The following is a 24,919-nucleotide window of genomic DNA, read 5'->3' as shown; positions in this document are numbered from 1 at the left end:
CGACGCGCCGCATCGCCAGCGTCCATGCCGAGTCGACGGACCTGCACCTCGAGATGGTCTACGGCCGTGTGTTGGAGAATGAAGCCAGCGAATTAATGTAGGCGAAATGCGCTACGCTGGGGACTGCGATGAGCCAGCGAATAACGTTGAGGACCAAGGTGTCAAGTGTGTGGTCGTCGTTATAGGTTGTCTCGTTGGTCGGGACTGCCAGTGGTCGCCGCGAGAGGAGATCGCTAGAGCGTCAACCATGGGTCCCAGGTCCAGGGTTGAAACGAGCAAGATCATGCATGGCGGCACAAGATAGCTAGGTATCTTGGGCGGCGATCCTGGGATCCTGGCGAGTACCAAAACAAATCGTTCGTCGGCAAGGACCGCGCGCGGCAAGCTAAAGGCGTGGCCAGTCGAACCTCGTGCTGGTCAGCGACTGGCACCAGGTTACCGTCGTCACTACGCGTCTGCGCGTGCAGCCGAACACCTGCAAGGTGCTACTAGTACGTCACCGACAAGTGCTGACTTGCGCGCACAGCGTCACACGCTTTGTACCACCTAACGGGCGGTATCCCGACCAAACAGAACTTAATGCTGTCATTGGCGGCTACCAAGCAACCTTTCGTACGGGCATTTTGACGTTGTACGATGCAACGGAGCTTGTTCCCTCCACCAACCGGACGTCGGTCGGCATCTGGCTCTCGCCTTCCATCGACGATCAAGGCGCGGCGGTGACACCCGACACGCACGATTGGAACGTGCTGTACATGTGGCGCGACGCCCAGCCAAGGCATAGTTATACAATTGTAGTACCTTCAATTGGCAAGTACACCTAACCCTCTTGCGATCCGCGAGCAGAGACCTGGCAGCAGTATCAAACTGTTTGTCAAAGAGGCACACATTGGTCTCACCACAAGCACACCTTCTGCGGTTCACCTTCGGAGGCAATTTTGCTTCTCGAATCCAACGACTCGCGTGCTTGGTGCAGTGTGCGTGTTGCCATGGTCAATAACCTCTATGTCTATATATATTGTTTGTGAAAGGATTCAAGAGATATATCCGGATGTCCGGATATCGTGCCTGGGGTGGAGTTGAGCAATGCGACGCAGCGGCGTGGACGCGAGCGCCGGCGTGCTCGTCAAGTGGTGCGTAGCCGTCGATGGCCGCCGCAAGCGTGTGGGCTAACGATGGCCGTAGCGATCCGCCGACGAAGCAGTACCTCAAGCACCTCAACGCAGCGCCCGGTCAGGTGCGACATCGACGGCGACACGCTTGGCCGCTCACGCTGCCATGTAGAAAAAGTTTATCATCCAGGACCTCGATGACACACACCTCTTCATCGACCCGAGCCCTGTCGTGATCGAGTTCATCAAGAAGAAGATCGACGAGTGGAACGACGCCAATACGTACCAGCCGCCCACCAACTAATACGACCACGAGCCTGCTTTTCCATACTCAGGCCTTGTTTGCTCGTGCATGCAATCCGAGTAGCGCGTTGTGGAATGGAGGAGGTCGCCTCAATCGCACGAGGCTAATGGCTATGCTTTCAATCGCCAGACCGCAACGACGGCAAATAACAACACAGTAGGACCACTGGGACTCTACCATCCTCGATTAGATCTACTACCTATCACTGAGCCTGCGTAGCCTCGAACCAGCGAAGCGCGCTTTTCCATGACGGACCAAAGGCTTTGAGCTCCACGGCTCGTTCGTCTTCCGTATCGGTGTACGCAATGTGGACCTCGAGGCGGTCTGCAGGCACAAGGTCAGATGTGAGCCGGTCGGGCCACTCGATCAAGTTGACGCTCGACGCAAACGCGTCCTCGAGGCCCATGGCCTTGGCGTCGACAGCAGAGACGCTGTCGAGACGATAGAGGTCCATGTGATACAGCGATCTATCATCATCTCAGCACAGGCGTCGTTTGAAAAGCAATGCGCACCGCGCCATGGTCGCGTCGTCGTAGGTGTTTAGGAGCAGATACGTCGGCGATGTGACATGCATATCGGCGTCGTCCGTCCATGCGCGCACGAAGCCGCGGGCGAAGCACGTCTTGCCACAGCCGAGGTCGCCGACGAGGAAGATGGTCGAAGGGCATGACACGTGCGCCGCAAGGCCAGCACCGAATGTCTCCATGGCCTCGGCGCTCGAGAGCATGAGCGCCGGAGCGTGCAGCCATCGCCGGCCACAAGCGGTCGCGCGACGTCGACCGAGCGCAAACATCAACAGTCGGTTCAAGAAGCCGGCCGTTCTGCGGGTGTGGCCACAATCCGAGTCGTTTACAAAAACCCGCCTACGGATGCCGCCGGTTGCAGTGTTTAAAACAGCTGCGTCCAGGATCGGAGGTGATGTAACATTTGTGTGTGCCAGTGCACGCACGACCGGACGCATCACCAGACCCCGCCTAGTTCGACGTGTGTAGAGCGCAGACGAGTAGTTGACCAGGAACCGGGCTTGCAGCGAGGCTGCACTGGCGTTCCGTTTGCTAACGCAGCAACCAAGGCAGCACCAGAAAAAGTTAAATCCGAGCAGATGCTAGCATACTGAAACAGAATCCAAACAAGCAGCATGGCTCGGAGCTTGCCGATCGACCTCCGAGGTCTAGTTCTGCGTCATGGACACACGAGATTTCGCCACGTGCTCGAGCATTACGCGTGCCCAGTCTCGCCCACCTGCAACTTGATATATCTATCGTCTCCACTATGTACCATGCAAAGCATCAACTCCTGTTGCCTCGTGTGTACTGCCTCGCGCCCTTGTGAGGTCGACGGACTGTCGCTTTCGTGGCACCTTCGTGCTCGAATGTTCGAAACGTTCAAATCCGGTTTGTATAAAACGCGCCAGTGTCGGCTATACACACCAGTTAACGGCGCCAAAATGGCGCAGCCAATGGCATCGCTGCAATGCAGCATTCAACTTCCTGCCTCGTCCACGTGGTGTTTCAACCGACTGCGATGGAGAGCGAAGACTGGAGCTCCGTGGCCTCGGCCGTGCACGCAGCGCTGCCCGAAGGCGCCTACTCGCACCTGCACTGGGCCGCCACGGTGGACTTTGACCTGCGCGTGGTGCACGCGACGGCGACATATACCCTCGCGGTCGCGCCGACCAACGGCCTCGTCCCGCTCGAAGTCAACGGCCTCGCCATCCGCGCCGTGCGCATCAACGGCGCCGAGAGTGCGACGCAGGTCGTCGCCAACCCCGTTCCTTCGGGCCACTCGATGCTGCTCATCAACCTCCCGCCCCACACCCTCGCGCCCTTCACGTACGACGTAGTACCGATCTATCTGTCGCGTCATCGCCATGTAGCATTGCCATCTCATACTCGACGGCGCCCAGCGGGCTCGCCTGCCACTGGCTCGACGACACCAAGAGCAGCGACGGCGGCACCTGGCTCGTCACGCAGTCGTACCCGTCGTACGCCTCGGCGCTGCTCCCGATTCCTGCCGCGCTCTGCATGAAGTACCCGTACACGGCCGAGATCACGACCTTGACCTCGACGATTGCCGTTGTCAGTGCGCCGACGCGAGGTGCGAGCTGCCTCTTTCTTCTTCACATCTCGATATATGCCATGGGATCGTAGGCGCCGCGCCGACGCTGGCCGAGAATGGGATGCAGACGTGGACCTACCGGCAGACCGTGCCCGTGCCATCGCACGCGCTCGCGCTCGTCGTCGCGCCCATGGAGCTGTATCCGCATCCGCTTTGTCTCTCGAAGGCTCATGGGATCACGCAGGTTCTCGCTCGCGCCGCAAATGTCAACACTTTTTGCGACCGAAGACATTGAAATCGAAGCGACGTTCGACGCCGTGTCGCAGCTGCCGCTGCACCTCGAGGTACGACCCAACCAAGGACGCTCGGTCGTATCACGTCGCGTAGCTCGCGGAGGCGCTCACGGGCCATGAGTTTGTCTGGTCGGAACTCAACATTGTGATCGTGCCCGCCGAATTCTGCTTCCAGACCGCGCTCTACCCGTGTCTGGTCGTGACGACCCAAACGTGTCTGAGTACGCTGTCGCATATCTGGTCCACCGACGCTCATGCTTGCGTGTAGCGCGATCGCTTCTTGTCGAAAGCGTCGCCCGGCACTGGTTGTCGTTCCTTGCACCGCACGAAACGTGGCACGACGTCTGGTGCGATGGGAAAATCCGATTTTCAAATTGTGACGACGGTTGTAGGCTGAGCGAAGGCTGGGCAAAGTACCTCTGGCTCGAACTCCTCAAGCAGCTGGACGGAAGCGAGGTCGAGACGACAGAACTTGTCTGGTCGGGCTACAACCAGCTCTGCCGTGCATTCGACACCGAGTCGCCAGCCAACACGCGTCTGGTATGTCATTTCTTCGCGGGTGGATCTGGATCTGGATTTCTAGCGCATGGACCACCACTCGATGGATCGGTTCAGCGTCATTGCCCGGGAGAAGGGCTACCTCTGCCTCTTGGCGCTGCAAGCCATGGTCGGGAAGGACACGTTTGACTTTTTTGTCTCGGCCTACATTTCTGGTACGACACCCTCGAACCAGACACGAATCTGACGAGTGGAAATAGGGTTCGAGGCAGGCAGCGTCACGAGCGAAGAGTTCAAGATGTACTGCGAAGAGTATTTTACCTTGGTCGAAGACATTCCGCTGTCGATCGAGTGGGAGCACTGGTACCATGCTCTCGGTGCGACATGACGTACCTCTTCCTTGCATCTCACACCAAACGACGCGTCTAGTCGACCTCCCATCGCCGAGTGACATTGCCCAGTGGCTCGGCCAGCCCGTGGACCCAGTGCTGACGATGGAGCTGAGCCAAGTCGCGTACGATGAGCTCTCGGACGGACAAAAGCTACTCGTGCTCGAAAGCCTTTTCCTGAAAGGGTCGTGCGACTTTGCCGCAGTGAACGAATGGTATGTACCCTCGAGTGGTATTGCAGCACTCGACGTATTCTACCTTGCAGGTCCCAGAACGATTTTGCCTCGCAGCCGCAGTGGCATGCGCTGTGGTATGACCGACGCATCGTGAAGGGAGTTGGTTGTATGGTTGATGGTAGGACACGCTTGCACATTCGCCACCGCGCGTGGAAGATTGAAGACCCGACGACACTGCCGCGGCTGGTGGCGTTTGTGGAGAGCCTTGTCAACGTCTACACCATCTGCGACGTCCTGGCCGAGGTAGAAGCATATTTTCTTCATTTCTTGAGCTCAACTATCTCGCTTGTAGATTCAAAACTACTATGGCATGAATGTGCTCATGGACGTCTGGGAAGGCTGCAAGGAAGCCAAGACGATGGGCGAGCCGTACCACCCTGTCGTACTGCAGCGCGTGTCGGCCCTCGTACGTCTTTGCAACGATTTCCATGGCATCATATCCGAGTGTAGCTGCCGCCTCCGTCGCCAGTGTTGGCCCCCATGGACCCCATTGACGACGCCAACGACGAACCTGCGCCGCTCGAGAAGCTGGACCTTGATGCACCGGCAGTTGTCGTCGGCAAGGACCGATCGCTCACCAAGCCCAAGCGGTTCAAGAAGGACACGGGCTCGGCGCAGTGGATGGCGGTCGCGCTTGGCGTCTGCGTCGTGGGCCTCGGCGTCGGCATCAACTGGCTCTCCAAGAAACGCTAGTTGCATCTTTGCGTGTAATCGCCTCGTCGTATCAACCGTAATGTCATAGAACGTCAGACCGTGCAGCGCCTTTGCATCAAATTGGGGTGTTGCATACTCACAGGACAAGAGAAATTGTAGGTTCTCGTAAGGATCAGGCACGTCATGCTTCTTCCAATTGTCGTTCGTAAAGTATAGGTATAGTTACGGCGCAGCTATCGCAGTAGCGTTGGAACGCATTGCAAGGCGCTGGAGGTCGTCAAGACGCCGCTTTAGCTCGCGGTTGTCGTCGCGCAGCTCCTGTTGCCAGTCGCAACGACCCGGGTCGATCGACGACGACGACGACGATCCGATACAGTACCCGCCAGCAAATGTAGCGATCGCAAAGATGGCGCCGCCGCCGTGGTGCCGGGAGTGGTCCCAGTAGGGCTGACAATGCTGCTTGCGGCCGTAGAATTCCTTGGCGTCGGCCGTGGCGTCCGTCGTAAGGCGGCGGCCATTGGCGTGGACCGTGCGGCGCCACTGGCGAGCGGCGTGGCGGAAAACAGAGCTCATTGTCGTGGGCAAAGCCAGTTGGAAAATGATGCATTCATGGTCATGGCGCGAATGTCGAATGAAGGTCGTCGATCAAAACGACCGACATTCTCAATCCGACACCCGACGACCCCGTAGCGCTGCCATGTACAATGAATGATGCTCTGCATCGCGCGGTGCTTGCTCGGCCAAGTCATACGCGTAAGCAATACAATGTTGCTCTTCGAGATGCCTCTACGCGCCGAAAACCAAGCGCAACCCTTGGGTATCTGCAGGACAGCAGGCTGGTTGTTCCATGGCTCTCTTCGAATTAACTTTGGCACAAGTGTCCTAAAGAGGGCGTATGATGTAAGGAGACAAAAGAACCCGATTGCTCGGGTACTGACTGCGATGGAGAGCGAAGACTAGAGCTCCGAGCCTCGGTTGTGCACGCAGCGCTGCCTAAAGGTGCCTCTATAATTGGATACTGCCATCGCACACACAAAACCGAAAATACGTATATTTGCCATCTTCTCGCCTCCAAGAGAGCGCAGCAGACTACAACAAACTGCCTTTACAAATCATAATGGACGTGGTCATGGCGCCGAGGTCCCAGATGCCACGCCGAGGCGAGGCCGAGGTCTCACTGTTCAGTTCTTGACCTCTATAATTGGATAGATAACGACGACTACCGTCGCGCATACTAGGACTACCGTCGCGCACACTACTAGTAGTAGAAAAAAATGAACGCGCTGTTGGCAGATTGCGAGGAGGCACGGCAAACTATATGAACGCAAGGATGCGTCGACACGTCCGAAAGCCCGATGCTTGTAGTTGAAGGTAGTACGAGAGAGCGCTTGTCGCTCGTACTGACATGTGAGTACCTCTCGGGCTGCGGCCGTGTGAATGAAAGCAGACTACGGCCAACGTTGAACTGCCGTCGTGTCTTTGTAGCGTGCAAAGCAAGCAGGTTCGTGTGGCCCCGTCGTAACAAGCAGTAACCAAGAGTCTCCGGAGATGCGGCGGGTTTATGTTGCCGACCTACTTTGGTCACCCGTGTCAAGCTTATTCCGTGTGCAGGGAACATGCACATCGTCGCATGGAACTGCGAATGTACCAATAACGTTAATGGTCATCGAGATGCGCAGCCAGATTGCCAGTTTCCAATTTGCCTCGTTGAATCAACGCCACCTCCGATGCACGCACCCATGAACTCGACCGTTCGCCACGCAGCCCGCCACTGGCGCGGCGCTGTCAACGGCCTCACAGCTGACGCCACTGCCGACACCAAGCAGGTCTGCAAGCAACTCGACTCTGGTCACCACGCGCAGAGTCGAGGCAGCGTCTTGGTGCTGACAGCGGGAACATTCATCGGCGGGCACTACATCGCGTCGTCCAGCGCGCCGAGCCATCGCGAGTGACATCCAACGGCACCCGCGAGATGAGCTCCCACCTCGCGACCACACTCTAAATCGATGTACTAATACTATCTAATCTATATAACCACAAAATGTCAACCACAAGTGTTTCGGATCTGGTTTGTTCCAGAAACTCTGAATCAAGGTCGAAATGGTTCTGCGGCTCGTGTTGCAACGGTGGGCGTGCTCTCGTGCTTGATGGATCGGACGCGTACCTTCATTTTCACATTGAACTTGTACGTATAATACCTATCTATGCAGCGGCGTCCTCGTCCATGCAGCCGTTCGAAGTTCCAACGAGCTTCCGGAATTGACTTCGGCGCATGTGATTGGTCGAAACCATACGCCTTCTGCCAATTGCAGTCGGCGGCGTATGACGTGGCACACGCAGTGCACGTAAAATATAAACAGGGTTTATTACATTACCTAGCACCAGCCATCTTCCTCGCGCCCGTCTCGGGTCGGGTACTCGAGTTCGCAGCAAAAGTGCATCATGTCGGCCAGCGTGAAGAGCTTGTCACCCTTGCCGACGGTCGCATTGATGACGTCAAGGAGCGGCTGCAAGTCGGTGTTCTGGGGCACCACCGGCACGCGCTCGAGCTCCACCTGAACATCGTCTTCGTCGTCGTCGTCGCGATCGCTGCAGCTGTGCGGATCGTTCTCTTCCTCGTCGTCCGTGAGTGGGCTCGTCGGTGACGCTCGCCCGTCCTTGGTGTACTCATCGATCGCGTCATCGTTGTCTTGATGTTGCATCATCTCTTCGTGCGGCGCCGGCACCGCGTCGCGTGTCCAGTTGTGGTGACCAAGGGTCCGCCACATGGAGATGTCGTGGGCGCCCAGGGCAAAGACCTCGACACACGGACTCTCGCGGTACTTGAGGTACGTGAGGCTCTTATTGCAGAACGCATGGAGCTTGACGTGGGCTGGCCGGCTGTCGCAGCTCGCGTACCCGTTCGAGACGCGGATGACCCACTCCTCGTAGCTCTCGACAGCAAAGTACATGTGCCGGACCATCGGCGCCATGCTGAACGTTATGTGCTTCTTCCCGTCGTCCTCTTCCGAGATTGCGTCCAGCGGCGGCGACGAGATCGACGTCGTCGCGTCGTAAAACTCGAGCGTCGACGCGTTCGCTGATGTCTTTTGGTGCTTCTCGCCGTGCACGGTCTCGATGATGACGCTCGGTACGATGACGCCAGTGTCATCGTCGCTGTCCGCGTCATGGTGCAGCGACGCGTCGTCTGCAGACCGGCGCCGCGTCCACGTGAGCCGCGCACGTATCCGCTGCTGGAGGCCGTTGACGGCGGCCCAGCGCGTGCCTTTCGAGAGGTGCGTATCGAGCGAGAACGACCGCGTCGGCCGCGTCGGCGTGCCCGGCGGTGACGGCGGCGTCGGCGACTGGAAGGCCGCGTGCGTCATGACGGGTGACACCATGACGAGGCCTTCGGGTAGCGGGTGCGCTTCGTCGAGGATGTGGTCAAACCATTCGGACGACGGCGTATCCCCGACGGACGCGGACGTCGACCGGCGCTGGAAGACGCGGATCGGCGTGTAGCTGGGCAGCTCAAAGAGCTTGTGCATGATGTACTCCTTCATCTTGGTGGAGGGCATGGATGGCCGGCGCCCGGCGACCGACGTCGTTCGTCGACTCTCGCGACGCTGGGATTGCGCTCGCGACCACGTGGTTCCAGCAGGCGGCGACAACGGCCTTGTGCCAATTGCGTCCGTGCCTCTGCCGGACTTCGAACTTCGACAGCCGCTGGGCTAGTCGCACGCAACTTGGCAGCCGCAGCCCATTTGGGTCGCACGACTGCGCTCTCTAAGCTTCGTCAGCGAATGGGATGAGTCCAGACGCATCCCAACCGTACAGAGTATGTGGGTACTATGCCGGTCGCACGTAGGAGATTTGAACGCTATCGAAACAAAAGAGGGAAAGCCCGCTTGGCTGCGGTCGTTTGATCGCAGAAAGGGTACCGCAGCGCCGAAGTTGACGTTTGGAGCTCTCTATTTGTCGTTGGCGTTACGACGCCACCCTGTTTTGTCAAAATATGTTGAAACGCACACCGGTTCGAACTTCGGTTTTAAAGCTGAGCGATAAAGTCGGCAAGTTGCCGCGTTGGGAGGTTCGACGACCCTTTCACTTTGCCGAATGCTGCGATTCGAATGCGATTGTATTAATAGTGTAGAGATGGACTAGAATGTGGTGTTCGTAGTTACGAGTTCAGTCAAGACCAGTCGCTACCGACCTACGCTCCCTGGAGGCTACTCGTCCTCACGCGATTGTGTAAAGAATTGATGAAGGCGGTGGACGTGGACGTGTGCAATTCTCCTCTATCTGCTTGTCCTGTTCCTGTAGTTTAACGCATTCAACGCAAACAGAAAACGCGCAACTAATCAAGACAAAATTGTACATTTGTACGTGTAAAGGACGGACATCTAAAAGCGCTCATCTTCGAGCGGTTACAGATCGACACCAAAATCATCGTCCGACGGGAACGGCGTCTTGGGGCGCGTCGTGCGCGGGCGCTTCGTTGGGCGCTTCGTTGGGCGCTTCGTTGGGCGCTTCGTCGGGGCCGACGTCGGGTCGTCCGACGGCTCATCTGATGGGTCCTCGGTTGGCTTTTCCGACGGCTTGGTCGTCGGCTTGGGGGTAGGGCTACCGGTTGGCTTGCTCGTCGGCTTGCTCGTAGGGCCCGCTGTGATCTTGGGGTACGCCGGCATCTCGGCCACGTTGCACATGCCCTTGCCGCCGACGCCGCGCTGGAGCTTGATGTAGCCCTTCTCGCCCCAGTTGGCGCCCCACGAGTTGCGGATCTTGAAAAAAGTCCTTGCCGCTCTCCGAGCCGTACCCGACCGCAATCACGGCGTGGTCCGACTGCGCGCCAGGGCACTGCGACACGACGCCGCCCTTGTAGTACTGCCACACGTCGTTGCCAGCCTCGACGGCCACGGCCACCGGCTGCGTCTGGAGCGCGGTCTCGAGCGGTCCCTCGCCCTTGATGCTGACGGTGGCGCCGATCGCAAGCTTTTGCTTGGTGCACGACGACTTGCACGAACCCGTGCTGCCCGACGAGCCGGACGTGTACGGGTAGTCCTTGGAGAGACAGAGACCACCGTTGTCGTGAATCCACGTGATGGCGCGGTCTTCGAGGCCGCCGTCGCAGCCGTTGCCCGCGCTCGACGCGCAGCTCGTGGTCTGCTGGTCCGAGAGGTCGAGGAGCGTCCCAGTGGCAATACAGTGCGCCGACTCGACGGTGCCGGTGCCAGAGAAGGCCCAGCACGACCCGCAGGTGCCCTGGCTCTTGACGGGGTTGACGCACTTGGAGTCGGTGGTCCAGTCGACGCTGCCAGTGGCCGACGCGGCGCCGACGCTGGCCCAGTCGACCTTTTCGGCACGGAGCGCCCGCTTGCCGCGCTTGAACGACTTCATGACGTAGTGCTTGAACTCGTCCTTGGTGAGGAGCGCGAGCGGCGAGAGGTGGGTGAAGGTGGCATCCGGGTTTTCCTTGGCGAGCTCGGGCACGCGCTGCTTGGCGGCCTTCATGCGGCCGAGGAGCTCGTCGTTGGACTCGCTGATGGTGAGGCCTTCGAGGGGCGGGAGGAAGCCTTCGGTGAGTGCCTCTTGGCCGAAGAGAGCCTGCCACTCCTTCAAGTCGGCCGTGAGCTCCTTGCGCTCGGCGGGTGTGAGGTCGGCGCTGGCCGCGACCGCCGCCAAAGTCGCAAGAAGGTAAGCGGTGCGCATGATGATGGCGTTGTGAGGATGAATGGAAAAGGAAAAGTGGGAATGGGCTTGAGAACCGCAGCTCAAAGGCATGCACAGAAGAAACGGCTGCTGTTTTGAGGCAAAGAAGGTGCTCGGGTCATGCAAGGTCGACAGGAGGTAGAGCCACCGGATCGATGCATGGGATCGATGATTGCCATTCCTCAATACGTTAGGGTTGGGGTAGATCTCGTTCTTAGAATACGTTACATGCTGCATCGGTGCTGAAATTGAAGCGGCTGGACGTGCGTGTGTGGTGCTGGAGAGAGCAGGGTGGGTGGGTGGGTGCGGTAAGAGCCATGCGTCGGTGCTCGTTCTGTGCTGCGACTTATTTTTCTCGGACGCGAGCTCGGGAGGATTGGCTGGGCCGCCCAACTTTCTTTCTATTAGGGAATGGTGCTCGTCAACAACTGCAAAATGCAGCAGAGGAGAAGTACCGACGACGACGTACGTATGCATCATTCAACCACGCCGTACCAAGTTAGCGAGGCGCCTTCGTAAGAGGATTCCGACACAGATTTTGGATACACGCGTCCTTCAAAACGGCTCGACAACACAATTGAAATACAAACCATCATTGCTTCTGCGCGCTATCGATGCCCTTGACGCAATCGACGAGCACCAAACAGAGCTGCTTTGGACGACAGGACTTACTGCTGCGGATACTACTCGTGTCAGTATCGCTCGGCGCCTCCGCTCCTGCGATGCCCTAGAGCATCCTACATCGATGTCTCGCATTCTCGACAGGATGAAAGAGCGTAAAGCTCAAACCAACACTTGGCTCCCATACCAACCCGACTGCGATAGCAACCACCCCCGTACTGCTATGCACACGCATGACTCGACCTCCGACCTCCAACGGGTCAAGCCCAAGTGGTACCCAAGTCCGTGCGATGGAAGGTACATCGCCGTCCAGGCGTCGAGAAGGATCGTGCTCGAACCCGTGCTGACGCGACCTCGACAGTGGTGCAACAACTTCGATTATAGACACGTTTTGTTCTACAATAAAAACGTGCGGTCGGCAAGGGATTGCAGTTGGAATCGCATTTCCCATCTGACACGACGTTGCTTAGGAAGTGCAATCTGAGTTGGGATCGCATTTCCCATCTGACACGACGTTACTCAGGAAATGCAATCTGATTTGCGCCGCGTCACGGCCGATCCTCAGAATGAACGGCGATACTGGATCCAGAAAGCCAGCGACCACCGAACACAGCTGTTTTCGTTGACGCATGCACGCACGCTCCTTTACGTTGGCGTTGCAAAGCTGCGAGGCGGCGATGCTATGCAAGGCAATCAGTGTAGTGCAATGTGGCGAGTTCGAATCCTGACGAGAGATCGACAGCTTTTTTCCTCTCTACCGACCCTGGTTGAAGCGTCTCATGGCACTGACGCTACAAGAAGTCGTACGTGCTGGTACCGACGCGGCCAAAGCCTCCGGTGTACGTCCACGGGGAGTTTCCTGCCTCCAACGAGTCGACGCCAACTCCGAAAAGCTTATCGTCTGAGAATGGTCTGAGGCTCTTCAAAGATTAGAACGCGTCACTTCTTACACTAAACCATCTGGCTCATCAAGCCAGAGTGCCTGGCGGGACAGAGCGCGCTCTTGGCCCGTCGATCGTGCTACTGCGGTGTTCGATGGCGCCGTATGGAGCGAGTCCGCCGTGCCATCGTTGCGCTCATTCACTTTTCCTTTTCCGTTCATCCTCACAACGCCATCATCATGCGCACCGCTTACCTTCTTGCGACTTTGGCGGCGGTCGCGGCCAGCGCCGACCTCACACCCGCCGAGCGCAAGGAGCTCACGGCCGACTTGAAGGAGTGGCAGGCTCTCTTCGGCCAAGAGGCACTCACCGAAGGCTTCCTCCCGCCCCTCGAAGGCCTCACCATCAGCGAGTCCAACGACGAGCTCCTCGGCCGCATGAAGGCCGCCAAGCAGCGCGTGCCCGAGCTCGCCAAGGAAAACCCGGATGCCACCTTCACCCACCTCTCGCCGCTCGCGCTCCTCACCAAGGACGAGTTCAAGCACTACGTCATGAAGTCGTTCAAGCGCGGCAAGCGGGCGCTCCGTGCCGAAAAGGTCGACTGGGCCAGCGTCGGCGCCGCGTCGGCCACTGGCAGCGTCGACTGGACCACGGACTCCAAGTGCGTCAACCCCGTCAAGAGCCAAGGCAGCTGCGGGTCGTGCTGGGCCTTCTCTGGCACTGGCACCGTCGAGTCGGCGCACTGTATTGCCACTGGGACGCTCCTCGACCTCTCGGACCAGCAGACCACGAGCTGCGCGTCGAGTGCGGGCAACGGCTGCGACGGCGGCCTCGAAGACCGCGCCATCACGTGGATCCACGACAACGGCGGTCTCTGTCTCTCCAAGGACTACCCGTACACGTCCGGCTCGTCGGGCAACACGGGTTCGTGCAAGTCGTCGTGCACCAAGCACAAGCTTGCGATCGGCGCCACCGTCAGCATCAAGGGCGAGGGACCGCTCGAGACCGCGCTGCAGACGCAGCCGGTGGCCGTGGCCGTCGAGGCTGGCAACGACGTGTGGCAGTACTACAAGGGCGGCGTCGTGTCGCAGTGCTCTGGCGCGCAGTCGGACCACGCCGTGATTGCGGTCGGGTACGGCTCGGAGAGCGGCAAGGACTTTTTCAAGATCCGCAACTCGTGGGGCGCCAACTGGGGCGAGAAAGGCTACATCAAGCTCCAGCGCGGCGTCGGCGGCAAGGGCATGTGCAACGTGGCTGAGATGCCGGCGTACCCCCAAGATCACAGCGGGTCCTACGAGCAAGCCGACCGAGTACCCCACCGATGCTCCGTCGGATGAACCTTCCGACGAGCCTTCGGATGAACCTTCGGATGAACCTTCGGATGAACCTTCGGACGAGCCTTCGGATGAGCCTTCGGATGAGCCGTCGGACGAGCCGTCTGATGAGCCGTCAGACGAGCCGTCGGATGAGCCATCGGACGAGCCTTCGGACGAGCCTTCGGACGAGCCGTCGGACGAGCCGTCGGATGAGCCGTCGGACGACCCTTCGGACGAGCCGTCGGACGAGCCTTCGGATGAGCCGTCGGACGAGCCTTCGGACGAGCCGTCGGACGATCCTTCCGATGAGCCGTCGGATGAGCCGTCAGATGAACCGTCGGACGAGCCGTCAGATGAACCGTCGGACGAGCCTTCGGATGAGCCGTCGGATGATCCCACCGAGTACCCGACTGAGGAGCCGACGGAGGAGCCGACGCCTGCTCCCTGCCGCACGACGCGTCGGCCCCATCGCCCCCACCACCCGCACCGCCCGACCCCGACTGGCAACGGCATTGGTGCTGAGCTCCCGCGCTACGGCTAAACGGTCGGACGATCGTGCCTTGTTGTTTCATAGTCTGAGTGTAAAGTTTACAGACACTACCGTAATCATCACCTGAGTAATCTATTTCTCGAAGCAGATTTTGCCACTCGAAGAACCAAGTATAGGAAAGACACGACATTGCATCCACCAGCCGCATCTCATTCCGCCAAACGACACTATCGGTATATACCCTAGCCCCGCTTCGCATCGAATGATAGCACAGACCAAGCGATCTCTGCACTACCCAACGCGCCCACCGGCCTTGGCACCGCCCAAGCAGCCACCAGCGGAATAAGTCTCACCTTGGAGCGGAGACAGCTTGGCGACTTCGCGAGGGGCGTCTTGGTCTATCTGGCTACGAGGTGTCGATGCTGCGCCATGGGTGTGTAATCAACAGTCTCGGGCGCCGGATTTGTTTCAATTCTTTCGTTTGTGGTGATTACGAACAAAGTGGTCGATAGAAACAGCTCCTAGTGCATGAGGCGGTCCATGACCTCGGTCAAGTACGGAAACTGCTGGTGCGTCGCGATCTGACGCACGACCTTGAACGTTTTTTGGAGCTGCGATGGCACGTCCGGCGCGATTCCCAGCGTGCCTACGAGTCACGCTCGTTCAATCATTTCTCTCTTCCAAGCAAGTACCCGAGCAGACGCAGAGTTGGCGCAAATGGCCTTCGGTCGGCAGCTTGCACTTGAGGCACACGACGTCGGTCTGCTGGTACGGCAGCGAAAACTGGGTCTGGACCAGCTCCACCAGCCGCATCTCGAGGTCGCCCATGTCGTACAAGTGGTGGCACCGAGGGCATTGCCTAGATCCAGATGTGCACTGTCCTATTCTGGCTCGGCCACGTACCACGCAGAGTTGTCTTCACTCTCGTCGTCTCGCGTCGCCTCCATGAGCCCGGGCTCGCGGCAGAGGTCGACGTCGCGGCAGACGTTGCAGTTGGTGCAAATGATGTCGGGCAACACAAACGACTGACTCGGGTTGGCAAATGCCGCTTCGTCCGCATAGTCACTAGTCGTCCACCGCATCTCAGACAACTTTTCCACATGTACGACAAGCTCTACCTGATGCCCATGGTCTTGAGCAGCGCGCGCTTGAGCTGGTGCACTTGCGACGCGACGTTCGGGTCGAGGCTCCACACGTGGCAGACGCACTTGACGAGCTCGAGCGCGGCATGCGTCCACGGCAAGTGCGACCCCGCGAGCACCTACGCTTGCATGCCGCAACCCATTCGGTACAGGGTTCGATACCGGGAACGCAAGCGACGAGTGCGCCATGATCTCGGGCACCAAACGCAGCATTTTCTCGGTAAAGTAGGATGTGATGAGCTTTTGCGCATGCGCCGCCACGTCCTCCCTAGCGACATACACATGTCTAAGTGATCGTGTCGATCAGAAGACGCTTGTACGAGGTAGCGGTGTCGTGCTTGGTGGCAAACTACGAGGCGGTGTCAGTACCGAGGACACGCGCGCGTCACGAGAGTACCTCGAAGCGGCGCTTGATAAACTGACCGACGAGAATCATGAAGTACTCGTCGACGCCCGGCGGCAGATAGCGCGCCATGTTCCACTTCGAGAGCAAATTCGGATCCGTCGCGTCGACGGCAACGGCCATGCCGCCAAAGTTTTCAATGTCGTAAAACAACATGTGCGAGAGGTACTAAACGTCAACGTCAACCGGGTCGGGACACGGAGGATGTGTACCTGGACCGGCGTCAAGCTCAGCACTTGGTACCACGGGTGCGCGCTCAGCGTGCGTGAAATGAACCGCACGTACGCGTGGGCACCGTCGAGGCGGTCCTTGCCCGTCGAGAGCACAATCTACGGCCCGATGGATACCTTGATACATTGATACGACACCCACGCACCCGGGACGTGTCGGCGTACACAATGACGGCGCCGAGGCGGCGGCACTCGGCGAGCAAGTTGAGCAGCAGCGTGTGCATGACGCCCTTGACCTTCTTGTGCAGCGCCGGGTCGTACAGTTGCTATATGACAATATTACGCATTGTCCGAAATCGAGAGTGCGTACCGACGACGGCGACGAGACCCAGCGGTAAAAGTGCTGGAGGAGGTGGTCGGCCATCTCGGACCGCGTTGCCATGAAGTCCTTGAAGAGGTTGGTCGTCAGCGTTCGGAGAAAGCGGAACGTCTCGGCGCACGACCCGAGCTCCTCCACCACGCCTACATCACGCTACCTATGAGTTGATACATTGAAAGAAGACGGGCAACCGGCGCCGCCGTCGTGGTGCAAGTCGGAGGCGACAAGCAGCGCTTGGATCGCAAGCCCATCGAGCGTCAATTCAACGCTGTACTCGGCGTATGCCCCGGGCACACACACGGGCAGACTGGACGTCGACGCCTGCAGCAAATCGTCGGCTGGTGCTTCGCGCCCGCCCAGGTCCGGCGTCTAACCACATGTACATTCGGATACAACCAGATTCTGGCAAGACCCATACGTTGGTCGAGGAGGCCCAGAGCAGATGCTGCTGCCGGTGGAGCACGCGCGCAAACATCGCGTCGAGCATGACGACCGCGGGGTCGCCCGTCATGTTGCCAAGCGGCAGTTGCGCATAGCTACATTTCAAAAAGACAAAAACGCAGGAGCAGGGATCGAAGCGTGTACCGCGCGCAGTCGAGGACGTCGGCCCACTGTGCGTCGACGGCCGCAACGCGCTGCAAGAGGCGCTGCGGCAGCTCCGAGCGCCACGTCAACGCCGGGAACGGCTCGTGGTCGCCGAGCACGATCATCGGAAAGGCGTCGAGGCCGCGGAACTGGTGCCGGAGCTTCTTGGTCGAGAGCCACTGCGGCGCGTGGGCCATGATGATCGAGGGCACGTCGCGGCACTTGGAGAGCGCCGCGTTGAGACCCGTGACGACCTCCGCGACCGACTGCACCATCGTCACCTTCATCGGTGGCAAGGCCGACGGCATCTCGAGCGCCGTCCAGAGGCTCTGCCAGTCCTTCTGCCGCAGCGGAACGTCTAGATACCCTAAGCCTGAGTATATAAGAAACGAGACACAGTACATACCCGCGAGTCCACGGTCGACCATCCAATGCGACGCGGATTTGACGTCGAGCGACGGCGTGAGCACGACGAGGCTCCACAACCCGACCTGCTGCCGCGTGTTGGTGCCAATGTACAGCACGACGCGCTGCAGCGGTGCGGTCTACCGCGCACATGACAACTTGTCCAATGTTCATGCGAGAGGCACCTCGCTCAGGTACGCGGCCGGCGACAGGCTCTTGGGCTGCAAGTCGCCGAGGGTAAAGAGATGTGTCGTCACGTTCGATGGTTTCGTGAGCACCTTGGCGACGCATCTAGTCAAATGTACAACTTGTCTGCTTAGTGAAAGACGACGTGCGTACCCTAGTGTCCACAGCGCGCGGGACGTTGCCGACACCTGGGACTCGTACACGGCTTGGATCGACGCGTCGTCCATGGCCTGGAGCACGTCCTTTCGATTCGACTTCCACTGCGTTTCGCTCAGCTCGAGCTGCAGCACGAGCTGCGGCGCCGATTGGTGCGGCACGAGGCGCGTCACGAACCGTCCGTCGAGGTGGCCCACGTCGCCTTGGAGGTAAATGGTCTTGGGCACCTTGAGCGTAAACGACTGCAGCTTGCTACACACGCGTAATATCCATGCCATCACGTCCAACGACATACGACGATCTACCTTGCGCCCGACGACGTGCACGCCCAAATGTGAAACAAGCCCGGCTCCTCCCTAGACAATACAACATGGACTTGCAACGCTTTACGTCGACCGTACGTTTCTTGGAGCTCGACAATGTGCCACAAGTTGTCCTCCATCGTTGACGACGACGTGACGACGAAGCCCTCGACGCCGCTGCCCTTGGCGCGCTTGGCAGCCTACATCGCGTCAATACACATCGGACCAAGCGGTGGCGTTGGCACCCGTGGGTCGTCGTGGAGAGTCTTGCGCGCAAGCCGCTTGGCCTTCCAGGCAGCCTTGCGCACCTGCAGCCACTCGGGAAACGCATCCTGGCCCAGTTGCACCGCCCGCTAGCGCCATATAGGTAAGACACACGTGTGTACTCTTGCCGCACCAGCTTTTCGACCACAGAATCCGTCTCATCGATGGTCTCGAGGCCCATCGCATCGTCCACTTGGCTGCAACAACCGGCTTGGTCTTCCGCGTCACCACAGGACGGGGCGCCGAGCGCACGGGCTTGGGCAACGCGCCAAAATCTTCTATGTCGGCCACGTCTGCGTTCTTGTCGCGGGGAATGACCTTGAACCTACGCGGACGTTGAAAATCGATGCGACCACGTTGGAGAGGAATTGTACCCGAGCTTGGTCTGGCGCTTCGTGTCGTTGAGTTCACGGAACCGGCGCTGCATCCAGTCGGGAAGCGCAATGCGCGGGACGGGGTTGGGGATGTTCTGAAAGCACGCGGGCAGCGAAATGATCTTTTGGACCGTTCCCGCAAACCTGCTCAAATAGTTTGAGATCCGGGCGTGTCTCTGAAAGAAAAGGGAAATTACCGTGTGCGGTAGTAGTCCCAATCGAGCAAATTGCGCACGTCAAAGTCTTGCAAGCTCGGGTCGCGCATCCACTTGCGCAAAAAGTGCTTCTTCACCTGGCGCAAAACCTGTCAGAATCGTCCTTTTGAACGATCGCATACCGCGGGCTCGGCCGAGAAGATGGCGGTCGGCACGGCGCGCTCGGTCACCTTCTCGCCGTATGGCCGCGTGACGATGATGAGCTTACACGCCAGGCCCTTGTCCTTGACCATCTCGGCGCCAAGAAACTCGCCGAGCCGCCGCGCGGTCGTGATCGCCGTCGACTTTTGACTGCCGTAGTCTTCGAGCTTGCCCGACATGCTCTTGTTCTCGGTGAGGAGTGCCATGAGCTCGTCGTCCTCCATGTCACGGCCTTTCGTGTCGAGCACGTCGAGCCTACAATTGAAAAAGTGTATTTTTGACTTTTTGCATCATTTTTCGCATTTTCGCACCAGCGGTTGGCGATCTGGGCCACGGACGCGTAGCACTCGGCGAGTGTCGTGCCGTCCAAGAACGAGCTAAAGACTTGGCTCTGGAACGCCTTGATGAGCTCGAGCTCGCCGCGGCGCTTGAGCTCGAAACCTAACCTCATGGGTTAGGGTTCCAGGATGCTGTGACGTTGACGACCTTTGAGCTCGGTGAGCTTGTTGTTAAAGTTGAAGACAGCGTAGCGCTTCTTGAGCAGCTTTCCTTCCTCCGTCGACGCCGGCAGCACCATGCACTTGTACGGTCCGTCGAGCTCAAAGAAGATGGAGCACTCGGAGCGCGTTTGGTATATGCCTAGACAAAAAACCATTGAAGCGTCGTCTTCCAAACGACCGCCGTACCGTCAATCTGCTCTTCGTACTGGTGGTTGGTGTACTGCTCTTGAATGTCGGCGTTGAGCATCACACAGGGATACGTAATCGAGCTACACCCCAAAAAAGATGCAAAATCCCATCCAGAATAGTCATGTACCGCGTCGAGCCGTCTTGGAGCTTGAACTTGAACGTGTCGGGGAACGACGCAGGCAGAATGGCCCAGATACCGTCCGTGTCGAGCTCGAGCGGGCGGCCAATTTGCTCGACGAGCTGGCGCGCGCGCTGGATGATGTTACTGCCCGTGTTGGTCACGATGCCAGCCATCTCCATCGAGTGCCACCGCGCGCCTTTGCGCATCACGTAGCCGTAAAACGAGTTGAGAATGCACTTGTGCGCCAATTGGAGCGAGTCGAAGACGAGGCACTTGTTGGCTGCTTCGACCTTGCCGAGCACGTCTAGCCAAACAAATTCCGTCAACAAAATTTGAAAATACGACAATATCAGATGTGGTTCATACCGTTCTTGGCCTCGGCCTCCTTGAGCTTCTTGGTCCACTGCTTGGTCAAGATCTTGTAGTCGTAGCGCCGGTCACGGAAGGCGCGGACCGTGTTGACATAAAACGGGTTCTCGCGCATGCACACCTGCCACGAATCGCATTGTCATTTCCGTAAAAGAGTGCGTACTGTCGCGGACCGCGTCTCGGTCGACGTGACTTTGGTCTTCTTGTACACGGTTTGGCAGTACTGCTTGAGGCGCTCTTGAATCAACGACGTTTGCTTCTCATACGGCAGCTGCTTGAACGGCACCTTGTTGAACGACTCGTAGCTGAGCTGCGTCTGGATCGACTGGAACTCGGCGTTGGTCGCGGGGTAGTAGTCGCCGCGCCAGACCCATTCCATGGGCCGCTGGCACGAGAGCTGCTCGTCGTTGCTACAAACTCGGCTTGAATCCAAAAATCCAGAAAATAGAGATACAACATACGTGGACATGCATGCCGTGCTGTGGACACACGCGGCGCAGTCGGTCGGCTGCACCATCGCGCACGGCTGAAGGCGGTTCGTGAGAATGATGTTGGGGTACATGGCCGCGACGTCCAAGTGATAGATGCTCGGCTTCTCCATGCGCGACGGCTTGTCCCGCAGCATTTCGAGGCCTTCGACGATCGCGCGCCGCACGTCGTTGTAGTTGGTCACGTGATGGCGCGGAATGTCGAGCTCCACTTCGAGCGCAAACGTCAAGTCCCGGTCAATGTGCGTGATGAGCATCTACGCCAAGAAGATCTGTCATGCCACGTTCTCCATGAATATTCGATGGTTCAAGTACGTCAAACGCCGATGGCGTCACGTGGAACTGGTACTCGAGGTCGGCGCGGAAGACGCCACTCTCCAAGCACTCGACGTGCCCGCCAATGTACGTCTCGCTCTCGACGACGTGGCCCTGGTACGATGTGCCTACATGCGACATGTGGGCGTCTGGACAATAAGACATTTTTTCAAACAAACCGAGCGCCGTCGACGTCTGCTTGTTGGGGCAAATGATGTTGCCTTCGTACGCCTCGACCATGAGCAGCGCTTCACAGAGCGTGCCACTGCCCTTGCGCAACACGTCTTCGCTTCCGAGCGGAATGATCGTGCAGAGCGAGAAGACAAACAAGTGCACATACTTGTCGTACCTACACCATCTTGCGTCAGACAATTATGTGTCCACAGTCGAAACGACATACAGATAAAAGGTGGCGACTGCGTCCGAGACCGAGTAACTGGCCATCTTGAGCGGGTCGTCCATTGCGAGCGACGTCATTTCTTCCGGGTCGACTTCGACGGGGTCGTACCCGAGCTTGTACTTGGTGACGGCCTTGAGACCTTGCGAGCCCTGGGGCAGATACGAGTCGCGCTTGACCCAGCAGTAGGCGTCCATGTGCACGGCACACTTGCCGCGGTACTCGCCGTTCCGGTCGCAGGAAATGCCAATCTCGGCGGCCATGTTGAGCCCATGCGCCGCCGCGCGCGTCTCGACGAACGGCCAATCGAAGAAATCGCCGTTGTACGTGACAAAGATGTGCGGGTTGAGCTCCGTCACGTGCGAGAAGAAGCGCTTCAGCAACGCTTCTTCGTTCGGCGCGTTGAAGCACTCGAACGGCCCGTCGTACTCCTTCGTCGGCGTGTACTCAAAGTCGTCGACGTCCTGCGACACGAACTCGCGGTTCACGATGAGGTAGCCCTACCAAAGCACGCGTCACTCGATATATGCAGTCCAAATCCAGATCTTAGGCATGAAAAATCCGGCAAAGCCCAACAAAATATGGGGCAAACGAACGAAATCGGGAAAGAAGATGTGTACCTGGCGATCGACCATGTACGAAATCATGTAAATCTGGTCGTGGGCCGCGTCCGGAAACTTGAGCGGCGCTTTCGTACACTCGATATCGAAGGCGAGGACCACCGGCTCGGCCTTGTCGACCATGTCCATGATCTAGCCGAGCTGGATATGTATATATGGACGGACAGGCGAAAGTACCCGAGACACTTTGGTCGCGTCCTGGTCGACGTGGACCGTGTACCACGCGCCGACGCGGATGCCGAGGTCGATGGCCACGCGCATGAGGTAGGGCACATCGTACTCGCGCAAATCCGTGATCGACTCGTTGTCGTTGAGCGACTCGCCGGACGCCGCGTACGCTTCCTGGGACTTGAGCTGCTGCTTGTTGCGCGACACGATCGGCTGCAGCGTCTGCTTGGCCTCGACCAAGTCCGACACCTACGCGACTCGTCACGGCATGAACCTCGTGGGTCCCGTCGCACCGTCCGGAAGACGAGCTTGATGTACTGCGCCTTCGTGCCCGAGAGATGGTTGGGCATGTCGAGGTCCTCCATCTGCACGATGCTCGTCGAGAGCAGCGTCGAGACGAGCGTCCGTTGGCAGAACCTACCACGTTCGCCATCGTCGTCGATATGATAGGCAACGTACGCGAGTGCTTCGCCGAGGCGCTTGGGCGAGGCGCCGACGAAAAAGTACGGCGCGTGGATGACCGTGGCCTTGAAGGCGCTGCCGTCCTGCGCGAGGAAGTAGAGGTCGACGCCGCTGCGCTCGACGTTCTCGACGGTACGCGACGTGTTGCATGCGTTCAAAAGCCTACGCGACGACACTAGGCATAGCGACAGTACATGGAGCAGTTGTGTACCAGCCGATCTGCGGCCCGTCGTCGTCCTGGAGTGGCGCAAAGCCATGGGCGAGGTCGAAGGCGTCCTGCCGCGCGACGCTCGCGGCCTTGTCGTCGTTCATGGAGCGGCCGGCCACGTTGGAGCGCGCGCCCTGCGAGTTCTTGGCCCATGCAGACCCACCGCCGGTAGGCCGGTTCAGGCGCTTCGTGGACATGGCTCGTTGGCGCGACGGCAAATGAACCAATCAGGAGCCATACCTCTCGCGCGAACGCCGGGATCCATAATATTATTTTACAAAAACGTGCTCTTGTACTGGATGTTTGTAAATATCAAAAACGCAATCTATTGTATTTGGACCACCAAACCGACCGAGGATTTTAATTCGAAGCTTGGACAACCCGCGGCAAGGACCGTCGGGCCGACCCTCGCCCATCGCTGCTTCGCGCAACGCTCTGCTGGCATAGGTATACGCCAGGACACCCTCTCTCGGTGAGGCCATCAGCGTACGCACGCCGAAAATCGAGCTGGAATCCCGTCAATGATGCACAACAAGACCACCGCTTGGAATGCGATGGCACCCAAGAGCTTGAGCGACTCGCGCCGTGAATCCGATCGTGGTGGCGCGGACGATGCGAGGCAACGATGACAGCAACGGTCGATCGCAGCACCAGCAAGAGATAGACCGTACGTCATGTTCATTATCATCATCCTCGTCCTCGTCATTTACTCCTTGGGCTCGAGCTTGATGACCTTGCCGATCGCGATCGTCTTGCCTTCGTCGCGGAGCGTCAAGCGGCCGAGCTGCGGGATGTGCTCGAACGTCTCAATGCAGATGCTCTGGTCGACTTCAATGCGGCACACGACGCTCTGGCCCGTCTTGACAAACATGACCTTCTTCTTGAGGATCTCGCCCGTCTTGGGGTCCACGGGGCGCTACAGCAGACGACAATCATCCATCCATCCATCGTGTCACAAACGCACCAGGAGCTTGGAGATCGTGCACTCTTGGGCGATCGTGTGAATGTGCAGAATGGCCTTGTAGCCCGCCGTGAGCAGCGGGCGGTGCTCCAAGTTGTCGACAAACGCGATCTGCGCCACAAAGCTCGTGACAGGCTTGACGTCCTCGGCCGGCGCCGGGCAGAGCACGAAACCTAGTATCATGAGACGCCGTAACGACGACGAGGCCACCTACCCTTCTGGAGGTCTTCGAGGTTGCACGTGAGGCGCATGAGCACGTTCTCGCCGGGCTTGGCCGTGCGCACGGGCTTTTCGTTGATGTACACCTGGGCGACCGTCGTTCGCGTGTTGGTCGGCTTGATCACGAGCTTCTGGCCCGTCGTGAGGACGCCCGACTCGACCTTGCCGAGCACGATGGTGCCGCGCTCCTGGTAGCGGTCGAGGACAGGGACACGGAGCGCGCCCTGCGGGTTGCGGCCGAGGATCGCCATCGTGTCGAGGTGGTCGATGAGCGACATGCCATCGTACCACGGCGCGACCGACGACTCGACCTTGGTCTTGATGTTTTCGCCCGAAAGGCCCGAGATCGGGATGAAGGCGACATCACGCTTGACGGCAAAGCCGCAGCTCTACAGCAGCATCCGTAAAGCGTCCGCCAGATACAATATGCCAAGGAACGTACGCGGAGGAACGGGCGAAGCTTGTCGACGCACTCGTCGAAACGCTCCTTGCCCCACTTGGCTTCGTCCATCTTGTTGATGACGACGACGAGCTTGTTGATACCGAGCGTCTTGGCAAGCATCGCGTGCTCGCGCGTCTGGCCACCACGCTCAAAGCCCGTCTCGAACTCGCCCTTGCGCGCCGAGATGACGAGGATACC

General features: G+C 58.8%; 11 protein-coding genes across 11 annotated transcripts; 5 read left to right on the top strand and 6 right to left on the bottom strand.

Moving 5' to 3' along the window:
- Positions 1-1,063: 1,063 nt before the first annotated feature.
- SPRG_04362 (hypothetical protein) lies at positions 1,064-1,447 on the top strand. The gene is made up of 3 exons (XM_012343292.1): positions 1,064-1,133; positions 1,186-1,237; positions 1,285-1,447. The coding sequence occupies exons 1-3, from the start codon at positions 1,087-1,089 to the stop codon at positions 1,414-1,416; spliced, it is 231 nt and encodes a 76-aa protein (XP_012198682.1). The 5' UTR covers positions 1,064-1,086; the 3' UTR covers positions 1,417-1,447.
- A 171-nt stretch (positions 1,448-1,618) lies between these two features.
- Positions 1,619-2,143, bottom strand: SPRG_04361 (hypothetical protein; the record flags this gene model as incomplete). Its single annotated transcript, XM_012343291.1, has 2 exons — positions 1,619-1,883; positions 1,929-2,143. The coding sequence occupies 2 exons, from the start codon at positions 2,141-2,143 to the stop codon at positions 1,619-1,621; spliced, it is 480 nt and encodes a 159-aa protein (XP_012198681.1).
- Positions 2,144-2,931: 788 nt separating this feature from the next.
- On the top strand, positions 2,932-4,512 carry SPRG_04360 (hypothetical protein; the record flags this gene model as incomplete). The annotated part of the gene is made up of 8 exons (XM_012343290.1): positions 2,932-3,248; positions 3,293-3,513; positions 3,567-3,672; positions 3,719-3,818; positions 3,862-3,988; positions 4,036-4,114; positions 4,160-4,307; positions 4,351-4,512. The coding sequence occupies exons 1-8, from the start codon at positions 2,941-2,943 to the stop codon at positions 4,510-4,512; spliced, it is 1,251 nt and encodes a 416-aa protein (XP_012198680.1). The 5' UTR covers positions 2,932-2,940.
- A 700-nt stretch (positions 4,513-5,212) lies between these two features.
- Positions 5,213-5,583, top strand: SPRG_04359 (hypothetical protein; the record flags this gene model as incomplete). The annotated part of the gene is made up of 2 exons (XM_012343289.1): positions 5,213-5,296; positions 5,341-5,583. The coding sequence occupies 2 exons, from the start codon at positions 5,213-5,215 to the stop codon at positions 5,581-5,583; spliced, it is 327 nt and encodes a 108-aa protein (XP_012198679.1).
- Positions 5,584-5,702: 119 nt separating this feature from the next.
- Positions 5,703-6,117, bottom strand: SPRG_04358 (hypothetical protein; the record flags this gene model as incomplete). Its single annotated transcript, XM_012343288.1, has 1 exon — positions 5,703-6,117. One exon carries the CDS (start codon positions 6,115-6,117, stop codon positions 5,767-5,769), a length of 351 nt encoding a protein of 116 aa, XP_012198678.1. The 3' UTR covers positions 5,703-5,766.
- Positions 6,118-7,271: 1,154 nt separating this feature from the next.
- Positions 7,272-7,546, top strand: SPRG_04357 (hypothetical protein; the record flags this gene model as incomplete). Its single annotated transcript, XM_012343287.1, has 2 exons — positions 7,272-7,424; positions 7,475-7,546. The coding sequence occupies 2 exons, from the start codon at positions 7,272-7,274 to the stop codon at positions 7,544-7,546; spliced, it is 225 nt and encodes a 74-aa protein (XP_012198677.1).
- Positions 7,547-7,870: 324 nt separating this feature from the next.
- On the bottom strand, positions 7,871-9,199 carry SPRG_04356 (hypothetical protein). Its single transcript, XM_012343286.1, has one exon. It carries the CDS (start codon positions 9,099-9,101, stop codon positions 7,920-7,922), a length of 1,182 nt encoding a protein of 393 aa, XP_012198676.1. The 5' UTR covers positions 9,102-9,199; the 3' UTR covers positions 7,871-7,919.
- A 751-nt stretch (positions 9,200-9,950) lies between these two features.
- On the bottom strand, positions 9,951-11,232 carry SPRG_04355 (hypothetical protein; the record flags this gene model as incomplete). Its single annotated transcript, XM_012343285.1, has 2 exons — positions 9,951-10,317; positions 10,340-11,232. 2 exons carry the CDS (start codon positions 11,230-11,232, stop codon positions 9,951-9,953), a joined length of 1,260 nt encoding a protein of 419 aa, XP_012198675.1.
- Positions 11,233-12,948: 1,716 nt separating this feature from the next.
- Positions 12,949-14,688, top strand: SPRG_04354 (hypothetical protein). Its single transcript, XM_012343284.1, has 2 exons — positions 12,949-14,044; positions 14,133-14,688. Exons 1-2 carry the CDS (start codon positions 12,974-12,976, stop codon positions 14,589-14,591), a joined length of 1,530 nt encoding a protein of 509 aa, XP_012198674.1. The 5' UTR covers positions 12,949-12,973; the 3' UTR covers positions 14,592-14,688.
- Positions 14,689-15,007: 319 nt separating this feature from the next.
- On the bottom strand, positions 15,008-23,296 carry SPRG_04353 (hypothetical protein; the record flags this gene model as incomplete). Its single annotated transcript, XM_012343283.1, has 37 exons — positions 15,008-15,186; positions 15,233-15,399; positions 15,444-15,605; positions 15,659-15,801; positions 15,845-15,950; positions 16,003-16,031; positions 16,080-16,253; positions 16,298-16,414; positions 16,462-16,581; positions 16,626-16,777; positions 16,826-17,003; positions 17,053-17,170; positions 17,220-17,764; positions 17,810-17,915; positions 17,964-18,218; positions 18,272-18,322; positions 18,368-18,468; positions 18,514-18,621; positions 18,647-18,857; positions 18,907-19,050; positions 19,104-19,198; positions 19,244-19,517; positions 19,574-19,703; positions 19,749-19,901; positions 19,949-20,031; positions 20,079-20,376; positions 20,439-20,562; positions 20,605-20,863; positions 20,909-21,186; positions 21,245-21,372; positions 21,424-21,593; positions 21,645-22,141; positions 22,262-22,393; positions 22,439-22,678; positions 22,723-22,846; positions 22,889-23,053; positions 23,103-23,296. The coding sequence occupies 37 exons, from the start codon at positions 23,294-23,296 to the stop codon at positions 15,062-15,064; spliced, it is 6,456 nt and encodes a 2,151-aa protein (XP_012198673.1). The 3' UTR covers positions 15,008-15,061.
- A 464-nt stretch (positions 23,297-23,760) lies between these two features.
- Positions 23,761-24,919, bottom strand: SPRG_04352 (hypothetical protein). The gene is made up of 4 exons (XM_012343282.1): positions 24,722-24,919; positions 24,275-24,668; positions 24,064-24,233; positions 23,761-24,015 (listed from the first exon to the last, which is right to left on the bottom strand). Exons 1-4 carry the CDS (start codon positions 24,839-24,841, stop codon positions 23,806-23,808), a joined length of 894 nt encoding a protein of 297 aa, XP_012198672.1. The 5' UTR covers positions 24,842-24,919; the 3' UTR covers positions 23,761-23,805.

The sequence above is a fragment of the Saprolegnia parasitica genome (assembly GCF_000151545.1).
Source record: "Saprolegnia parasitica CBS 223.65 unplaced genomic scaffold supercont2.13, whole genome shotgun sequence".
NCBI lineage: Eukaryota > Oomycota > Saprolegniomycetes > Saprolegniales > Saprolegniaceae > Saprolegnia > Saprolegnia parasitica.
This window is presented reverse-complemented; position numbering and strand designations above follow the sequence as displayed.